At 40.1% G+C, this 10,036-nt stretch overlaps 1 protein-coding gene across 1 annotated transcript; it reads right to left on the bottom strand.

Moving 5' to 3' along the window:
- Window positions 1–226: 226 nt before the first annotated feature.
- RAB39A (RAB39A, member RAS oncogene family) lies at window positions 227–9,997 on the bottom strand. Its single transcript, XM_026069365.1, has 2 exons — window positions 9,774–9,997; window positions 227–1,166 (listed from the first exon to the last, which is right to left on the bottom strand). The coding sequence occupies exons 1-2, from the start codon at window positions 9,995–9,997 to the stop codon at window positions 740–742; spliced, it is 651 nt and encodes a 216-aa protein (XP_025925150.1). The 3' UTR covers window positions 227–739.
- Between the last annotated feature and the right edge of the window lie 39 nt (window positions 9,998–10,036).

The raw sequence follows: 10,036 nt of genomic DNA, 5'->3' as shown, positions 1-10,036 counted from the left end.
TAGTATTTAGGAAATCTGTTTTGTATACAAGTCAAATAACAGCTGGATCATATGTGATGTTACAGTTAGTTTCATTGGCAATTCAGAAAATATTTAATAATAAATTTCATTGCTTCTATTCCCCATTTTCATATACAAATAAATCGTCTTTTCTAAAACATTCATTTTCTTTAGTAAGGCTTGTATTCATAGTCATATCAAAAGTGTTTTGGAGCAATCTTTCTGCTTGCTTTCTTCAGTTATCTTTATTATGAAATTCTACAGTGTTCTAAACCTTAGCGGTCATTAGCAAACCTGCACTTGAGTAAASAATCACATTAAAAAACTATAAGGTAAGGTATTTTCTTGTCCAAAACTAAGGCAGGATGAACTAAAGTAATGAGCTCATCTGATCCTCACCTATCAAGGCCTGATTTTAAACTGTACTCAAATACAAAGCCCAGTAGAGGATGTTGTCGTGATGATTATTGCGCTTTCTCAGTATCTTGCTATAGGATTATTTTCTTCAGCAATATATAATTTCTTTTCTTGAAGACCACACAAAGTTATTGTACTCTGTAAAAAAAAAAGCACTTAAATTTTTATGAAGTTGTGAATTAGACAGAAGGCTACAAAAAACAAATTACCATTCTGTGATTCAGCTACATCACGATCTAATATTGTTTCAAAATTATTTTTCTGTTAATTAGATTGGCATCATTTTCCGAACACCTGATGTGCTCTTTGGCGTGCTACAAATTTAACAGATGCACTGTCTTCTGGGCTTTACAGCTTCCTCTGATGAATGTACAACGTTTGGAACAAAGCCACTCTTAACACCTTCCCAGCCATCTTGGATCGTGATTTCTCCTTTTTTTACAAGTTCATAGATGTCTCGGGTAAGAATTGTAAAGGACTCTTCAACATTTGTGGCATCTTTTGCTGAAGTTTCTATGTATTTCATACCACAGTCAGATGACAGTTTTTCAGCTTCTTCTCTTGTAACCTCCCGCTGTGATACTAAGTCGCATTTATGTCCTACTAACAGAAACACGATCTGAAAGGGCTGTACATGCATTTTTGCTTCTTCTAGCCAGTCTTTCACATGTTCAAAGGATCGCCGATTTGTGATGTCAAACACTAGTAAGCCACCCACAGAATTGCGATAGTAAGATCGTGTTATTGATCTGTGAAGAAAAAAGAAAAAGGAAAATTAGAATTAAATTACATTTTCACTTTATTTGTAAACAAGTTACTTTTCCATGTGGCAATGTGTTTTTTTTTTCCTACTATAATTTTTATGAAATATGTCTTTGCTTCTCTTTAATCAGAATTTATCAATTTGCCTTCTCTGCACAAAGATGTTTCTTTTTCATATTTCCTTACATTCAAAAGTCACTTTCTAAACATTCTTGAAATCAACATCTCTGGCACCAGTTTTGAATGATGAATTATTCTGCAAAGTGCTGTTATTAGTAAACTGTTGCACATATTCACAGAAGAAAAAATTCAAATATTTAGCTAATATTTGTTAGCGTTGAAGTCCCAGTTCTTCAGTTTTATACACACATGCACTTAACTTCATTCTAATCAGTTATTTCAAAATGAAATATATAGGCAAATGTTGACAAAACTGGAGCCTAAGCTTGTCAATGTACAAGCATATCCTTTTGTATTCCTTTCAGACAAATTTGTCAGTAGTAAAGTTTGATAAATAATCATAGATGCTTGTGCCAGTAGGTGGACAGGTAATAGACTACGAAAGGAAACTCCCAAAACAACAGCATCTAAAATTAACCTGAGCTGGGCAAACACATACTTGTTACAGCGTTGACAAAGAACACTTCTACCTCTAGCATATCTTTCACATACAGGTTCAAAAGCTCTTTATATTGTATTTATCCTTTTTTGACATGACACTTCCAGGACTAGCAACAGATATTGTCTACTCTTCAGCCCTCTACATTGCAGAGCATTCATTGGAAGCAATTTTGGAAGGAGGAAACCCTTCCTCTGATAGAAAAGATTTTTAATGAGCTCTAGAAAGAGAAAAAAGTGTTTGTTAGAATTGTGGGTGGAGAAAGATAAAGGGACTGAAAAATTATTTTAAGTTTGTAATCATGGTCAATAGGGGAGAATGGCGAAGGTTAGATGAGCCATTTTAAAGGAAGTGACAACAGTCATTTTTTGAAATGGTAATATAGCAATGACTTAATTCTATTTTCTCTTATGATAGCGAAGAGAATATAGCTTCAGAACATTTTGGATCAGGATGAACTGTATCCAGTAGCAAATCCTTCCATAACAGTAACTCCCACTGATTTGCAGTTAATCATATATTATATAGTGTTTTATAATAATTTGAACAGAGGTATAATTAGCTGCAGTAGTCGTATTACAGAGAAGTAAGTGCATAGTTAGATAAGGCTTAGCTTTCTTTAGATAACTAAATTCCTTTAGCCATGGCAAACTGCATTTGATATATTTTTATCTAGATAACAGGGAGGGATTGTTTGTCCTAATTTTCAGAAAGATCTTTTCTACATTCTCAGCAACAGAGTCCATGGAGTTTGTCTCTGAACAGTTCCAATGTGAAGACAATAGGATGTAAAGACAAAACCTCAGGTTCATTCAGATAGCATGGATATGAAAAATGACATGTGGTTTTCAAAAATTATTCAAGACTGTAAATAAGAGGTATCATATTCTGTGACATATCAAATAAAAAGGTACTATAAGATTCTGTTCAAGGTTTTCGTAAGTGGCATTTTTGCAGTGGAGCAGTTGCAAACGCAAATGAGTACATCAAAATAATTCAAGTGGCTTTAGACTAAGGAAAAGTATGTAAAGAAAAATGGGATTAAATCTGGAAAAATGTAAACTAATAAACGAATTTTCAGAAAACAACTACCTTGAAAACAGTTATGCCAAAGAAATGTAGTAGCAGGTGAAGCAAGTAAGTTAGTATTGAAAAAGCACTGCATCATCTACCAAACATTTTTATACAGAATGATGCTGTATCATCTATGTACTGCTGTGTGCTTATACATAGAAGTCTGTATCCCCACCTATGTAACTCACTTCAGCAGAGCTATGGCAATTTACACTAGCTGATAATCTAGGCCATTATATTTAATTATGTGTATGTAGTGTCTGTAACAAGGATGGCTAATAGCATCTGTAGCTTTGTGCTGTATATTACAACAACCAGATGAATATATGAAAGAGACGGCAGTCATTTTTTCTATATTTTTGGTATATACCATTTGAAATCAGTTTTCTCATACCAAAAAAAGGTAGATATACTAGAGATACTTTTAAAAACAGCAACAAAAGAAAGTAGGGGAAAAAATAACACGAGAAAGTATAAAAAATAAAGGATTTCATTATGTGCTGGTTAAGCTATTGTCTAACATCTGAGAAAGGATGATGTTTGTTGGAATATGGTCTACTAATATTTGAATAGGCTTACTATTCAGGTGAGTTATTATTTACCTTTTTTTAAAAAAAGAAAGTGTTCCTGGAAATAAGACAACTTTTTGAAACAGAAAGTTTAGGCTATCAGTTTCGAAAAATGTCTGGGCACATAAATGTGGTAGCTTGTTCAACAGTGTCTAAAACATGTTATAGATACAAAATATTTGACTTAAATATGACAATCAGAGTAGATTAAATATTAGATAAATACATTTTTTGGTGGATAGTCTAGAGTTACTTGGAAAATGAACTGTGTGAAGTATATGTACCTATATGTACCCATTATGTACCCATAATGTACCCATTTATGCCCTGTATCATGCCTAGAAAGAGTAGAAGAGCATTGAATTAGATGGTCTGGTAGGTCTCTGGTTTTATTTTATTTTTCTTTATGAAGCTAAGTGCAAGGGCAATGTTTGACTCTTACTAATATTATGGCTAAAGATTAGCCCTATAACAGGACTTTCAGGTGCCTACAAAAAAGCTGAGAATTACGGCACCAACATCCTAAACGTATGCTCTGCTCAGCTGCAAACCTAACTAAGGTGCCGACGCTTCTGAGACATACTCTGATTTGAAGTTCTTCAGGGCGGCGCAGGCTGTGAGCTGCTGAGCTGGGGGGCAGCGCCTGCCTTCASTCCTGGCTTGTATCAGAATTGAGACCAACCACAGCTCCGGGTAAGTGTCCTGAATGGTTCTGCTGGGCAGGGTTTCACAAGAACACACCTAACACTCTCGGATGGGTTCAAACTCCTCACCAAATGTAGATGAACTTGCTTTCTTTTAGCACAGTGAAGATACCAGTCTTTCACACAGATTCCTAGTGCACTAGTTCACCAGATGCAGTTCAGTGCTCACAGGACACTTGGTAGAGACTGCTCTAAGCATTTTGCTTAGAACCTTTACAGACTTACAGACTTTACAGACGATGTCAGTATACTCTATATGTCTTCACTGAAAAGCTTGGTGATGACAGTGCATGGTGGTCAGCAAAAGCTACAGAGGGCTGACAGCCATTCAGAAAGCTTGGGAGCCACTGGCCATAGCCCTGACAAGGGGAAGTGAAGGAGCTGGATTCATCTAACCAAAAGAAGCAGTTGAGGGAAGGAGGAATATACTCCATGTCTTTTGCTGGAACTGTGCAAAAGAGATTACAAGGTTCACAGGACCAGAGAGCACATGACATCACCATAATGGCTAAGGTGAACTGTTCAGGGTGCACTTCTTAAGTTCTGATCCCAGGCATATTTCATCCAGTGACCATTTAATGTAAAATCCATAAATAACGGGCTTCATACAAAGATTAGAATCTCCGGTGCTGCCATTTGCAGATAAATACTTGATCACTAGTTCAGACAGTCATACTCCTATGTCCTGGCTGAATGGTCTCCTTGGTAAGACCCACTCCCAGATGATGAAAGATAGGTGTCTAAACACCGTTCTCCTGCCTCCTGCATGAATGCTTTATGTTGTGATTGTCAGAGGGAAGCTAGAGTGGACTACTCTGCAAGTGAAGATGAATTGGGAGCTGAGAGTGACAGCAAGGCAGGTGGGAGCAGTTATCTTACTGACAAGCGTGCTGTCCCATGGCACCCACACAAGACGAGCAGAACACGTCTGGTGACAGTGGCCATGGTCAGCGACAGTCAAGTAACTGCCAGACAAATCTGTAGTGATGAGGGAGATTTAAGGTCAAGTCAGGAAGCCAGGTACGTGAGTCAGGGTCCGGGTCAGGATCAGTAAGGTGCATGACTGGGTGCAGACATACCTACAGCATAGCTCAGGCAAGAACCAAGGGTGAGAGGCCCTGATGAAGCTTCTCACAGCTCTTTCTCCTCCACCTCTTTTCACAGTAGTCCAGTCCCAGGCTACAACTGCACCATGTCACAGCTGGCCTTGAACAGAGGCAGCCAGACCCCTGGTAGGGCAAAAGGTTGCACAGTGTGTTGATGCACTCAGAGCCCTGATAGTTATGTTTTATAAAAGCTATAAATATAGGCAGTTATACCTTAAAAAGAGGGAGGGTGTTGTTCATCCTCTTTTTCACTTTTGCTCTCAGGGGGTGATTCCAGGCTGTGCATTCCAGCTGGGCAGAAACCTCTCAAAGGAGCAATTTTTCAATCCCATTTCCAACCCCATCATTTCCCCTTGGTTATCTCTGGGTGACTTCCTGCTTGGAGGGGTCATTATCAGCCTAGTTCTTCAGACCCTGGGCAAGTTACCTTCATAATATAAGGTTCTGGATCCCACTCCAGGATATGATATTGAGTATTGAATTTTTAAATTGTTTTAAAGAGGTACTTCTCAGCCTACTTTATCTGACATAGCTGAAAGGAAAAATGCTTAATTTCAACACAGGACATTGTTCTTCTACAGCATAAGCACCACCTCAGTGATTATAAAGACCACAAAGCAATCCTGAGTTGGTCAAGAAACTGCAGCCTAGAAAAGAGATAATTCAAGGGAGAAATGATAGTCTACAAAATCACAGAGAGAGCAGACACAGACTGATTGTTCATCTCTTTAAGTACAGAAGCTAGAGGCTACTAAACATATGTGACCCTGCTTGAGCAGAGGGGTTGGACTAGATGCTTTCCAGAGGTCCCTTCCAACTGCAACCATTCTGTGATCCTGTGATTCTGTGAGTATGGACCTTAGACTAAACCAGGCTGGCCTTTCTTGTGTTCCTTCACAAGAAGAGAATCAATCCACTTATATACACACTTAGTTAAGTGCTGCAAAATCAGACTCTAAGAGCAAAAATGAAGTTTTTCACTGCATTATTTTTATCACTTTTTAAATAGAAGAAAAAAATAGAGTTCTGCAAGTTGTCCAAGTCAGGATGAAGCACTGGTGACAGGTCAGGTTTGATGCAGTCCAAGTTATTCATAAAGAATGCTCAAATTTCCACTTCCCAAATTATACAAGAAATCTGCATGCAGATCGTAAATTCTTGTTGAAATTATGGCTTCTAATTTAGAGTAAACTTTGGTTCAACTAATTAATTCTGATTAAACTAAGATTATGGAAGGGAAAAATACTGTCTAGAACAGAAGTCATCTTCTTAGCTTAATCTAAATATTAGGTTAAAGATGTAAAACCCTAATTAATACTCTCAAGAAAAGCTTTGCTAAGATGATGCCCACTGAACAATTGTTTCTGAACATGAATTAGAAGATGTATTAATCACATCAGACTATGGCTTTAGGGTGACTTTAAATCAGTCACAGTGTTTCTTTCTCATTATGATCTTAGTGATTGTTACTAAGATGAACCAAACTTTCACCAAAAGCTGTATCTAATTTTGAAGACTTGTTTTTATACAATGACTAAAAACTACATTGTAATGATATTGACTTTGAAAATACATATTGCTTACCTAAAAATAAGAATAAGGATAGTGTTTTATTCTTAAGCTATGTATTAGAAACAGAACGTATCTAGTTAATATCATGGTTTATTAAAAGTGGGTTAGGATAATTGAGGCATCCTCGCAATATTTTTTTCCTAAATTCTTGAAATAAACTCTCAGTCATAACAGCACTAGTAAGCACTTCATAGCCTTGGAATTTCCATGATTTAAATACATATTGTTGGACTTAAATACAGGAAAATTAAACAAGAAATTCACAGCAAAGTAGACAATGAGAAACACATCACCAAAGAAGAAAATTGCTGTAAATGGCAACTAATTTCAAGTTAGAAAGAAACATAGGGTGTACCCTGTGCTTACCTTAGTCTATATTATGGGCCTTAGTTTATACTCAACAAGTCTGCAGGTTCTTGTTCTAGTAAGCTGTTTAAGGCATTGGTCATTATGTTGTTGTTTGTACAGCAGCTAGCACAATGGGAAATTCTGCTTAGGGATGCCTTACTGCTGTCAAAGTAAATATAATAAAATAAATAAATACTCTCTGAGCTCAAAATAAGTAAACTATCCAGCATCTGTGTTTGCAGCTTGCTTACCCTTGTTGTGGAAGTGGTAAGAATTACTTTATTTGAGAAGTAATGCTCCATTTTAAAAATGATTTCCAAGAACTATATGAAATTCTGTTGAAATACAGCAGCATCACTGAAGTAGGCACATGCAAAACTTTTCCCCAAGCAAATTTCCCAAGAAAATAAGTGTTCTCTTTTAAGAGAGTGTGATGGCAGGGGTGTCAGACTTTACTTTTCCTCTGGGAATGTCCCTAATGCCTGGGACCAAAAAAAGGGAGTTGCCGTACAGCCAGTATTTTGCCTTGCACCCAGGGAATTCTCCAGGGAGCTTTTAAGCCAGATTTTACTTCCTCCAAACTACCAGTGCAAGTGAATCAGAGTAGAGCTGGGAATCAGAACTGCAAACTGCTTGCATTCCAGAAAATTAGATTACTTCTTGGAATAATTAGTTCTTCCCCCAGAATAGCTTTGCTTGTGATCTGTAATCTTCTTCATTAGCAGAGAACAGAGTGCGCAAGTTTCTAACCTGTGGTGTATAATTTAGTAAAATATGTATAATTTATTTGACTGAATGTAAAACAGACTATACAATGAATGCTATGATATTTTGTACATCAGTTGACAAGAAACTCGCAGCAGAAAAGTAAACACATATTTAAAACTACTTCCTCCAGTCTGTGTCTTCTGGATATTAGAAAAAACACAGATGTATGCTAATGGTAAATTTTAAAGCAAAGCAACTGAATGCATGACTCATCACTGTATATCCCCCAAGCATTCTCAGTTTAAATGATGGCTATCATTTGATTTAAAATGTATACAAAACTCGGTGTATTTGCATTCCTTTCAGTCAAGTGCCATGTCATTGGCCATCCTTGGCATTTGTCAGAACATTCAAAATAAAGCAATTATAAATACTTAGTCATTTGTTTACAAGTATTTTACATTTGTTTGCTGGAAAGCACAGGGAGGATGAAGAATGCTAAGTGCTGGCTATTATCACTGTTAATTTCTTTGTTAAACTTGCAGAGGCCTGTCTGCAAAAATAGATGTAAGCTCGTGACTCATGCAAGCCCAGGAAAGTTTTTTTTGTTGCTGTTTCTCTGTAAAGCTTGTAATTGAAAAAAATGGTTGATGTGCCCTAAAAAATATTGAAATCCCACCATGTCAGCTGAGCGTGAGAATCTACATAGTTGCTGAAGAGGAAAATAGAGAACTTAAAAAAACCCTCTTCCTTACAATGAAAGGACCCATTTTAACCCTATTGCTAAAATCCCGGTGACAAGTGTGTGGTTTAAGTACCATGTATCGCAACAGATAGATGGGCCTAATGCATTAGCCTCCTCCCCAAGTTTGTACCTAGGTTATAGATACTACTGAACCCTAAGTCCAAAATAAATCCATACACAAATTGTCTGCAGTGGCAAGCAGTAAAGATAAAACAGAGTCACAAGAGTGAGTGACTTTATAATGACAGAGCTACCTGAATGAATAATAGTATCAGCTTGTAAGCTGGGGAAGGACTGCGATCCTTTTGGGACAGGAAAAGAGGGTAGTTTTGTTACCTGTCTGTGACAGAGAGGAGAACAGAGAGGATTTAATAGTCGGTGTAGCGTTTAGGCAACTGCACTAATTCAGCTGCACTATAAATGACAGGAGTACTAGTGAAGGCGCCTGGTGACCATCAGTGGAGAGCAGATGGAGAAGGCAGATAAAATACTAGTGGGTGACTGTCACTGTCTGCCCTACGGCTCTGGCCCTGCCAAAGCTGCCCTGGTGCTAGCAGTGCTGCTGTGCTGGGAGGAGGGCGAGCGGGAGGCGGCCCAGCTGCTCTGGGTTGCATGGGAGGGAGAGTTACGGCCGAGGGAAATACTGCAGGGGAGGATTACTTCTGAGGTGATGACAAAGTAAGAAATGGAGAGGGAAGCAGAGAGCTCCTGCTGCAAGGGAGGAAAAAACGTGGAGGAGGGGTTGCTAGCCTGGGTTTGGGACTTCAGGTCAAAGATGAGGGAGGGCAGGAGAAGCAGGACGAGGCCACTTGTTACCCCCACGGTGGGAGCTGGGAGGGGGAGGGAAGGGTAGCTGTTCCCCAGGGGGTGCAAAGGGGAGGGCTAGGGAAGGAGGCAGCTCCCGGCGGTGCTGGCAGGCAACAGGGCAGGGAGGCTGGTGGGCAGTGAGGTGGGGGGCTGGTGGGCAACAGGGTGGGGGTGGAGAGGGGGGGGGGGTGGAGTGGGGCACAGCAGGGCAGGACGCGCGCGGGGACGAGGCAAAGTCCGTGGGGCAGGAGCCGGGGCCGGGGCCGAGGCGCGGGGAGCAGGGCGGCGGGGCCGCGGGCGGGGCTGGGGGCCGCGGGCGGGGGCGAGGGCCGGCTCCCGTACCTGAAGCGCTCCTGCCCCGCCGTGTCCCAGAGCTGCAGCTTGACCCTCTTGCCGGGCTCGATCTCCACGAGCCGCGAGAAGAAGTCCACCCCCACGGTGGGGTCGGAGTGCAGCGGCCCCGGGAAGCGGCCCTCGGTGAAGCGGTGCAGCAGGCAGGACTTGCCCACGGTGGAGTCGCCCAGCACGATCAGCCGGAACTGGTAGATCCAAATCGCCGCGTCCATGGCGGCCCCGGCCGGGCCCGGCTCCGCCTTGGGGCTCTT

Source organism: Apteryx rowi, unplaced genomic scaffold (assembly GCF_003343035.1).
Source record: "Apteryx rowi isolate R43461 unplaced genomic scaffold, aptRow1 scaffold_292, whole genome shotgun sequence".
Taxonomy (NCBI): Eukaryota; Metazoa; Chordata; class Aves; order Apterygiformes; family Apterygidae; genus Apteryx; species Apteryx rowi.
This window is presented reverse-complemented; position numbering and strand designations above follow the sequence as displayed.

Excerpts from the sequence above, each read along its gene's own strand:
- RAB39A (XM_026069365.1), bottom strand. The coding sequence starts at position 9,997 with ATGGACGCGGCGATTTGGATCTACCAGTTCCGGCTGATCGTGCTGGGC. Across the intron at positions 1,167-9,773 it reads GCGGGGCAGGAGCGCTTCAG|ATCAATAACACGATCTTACT; the intron begins GTACGGGAGCCG and ends TTTTCTTCACAG.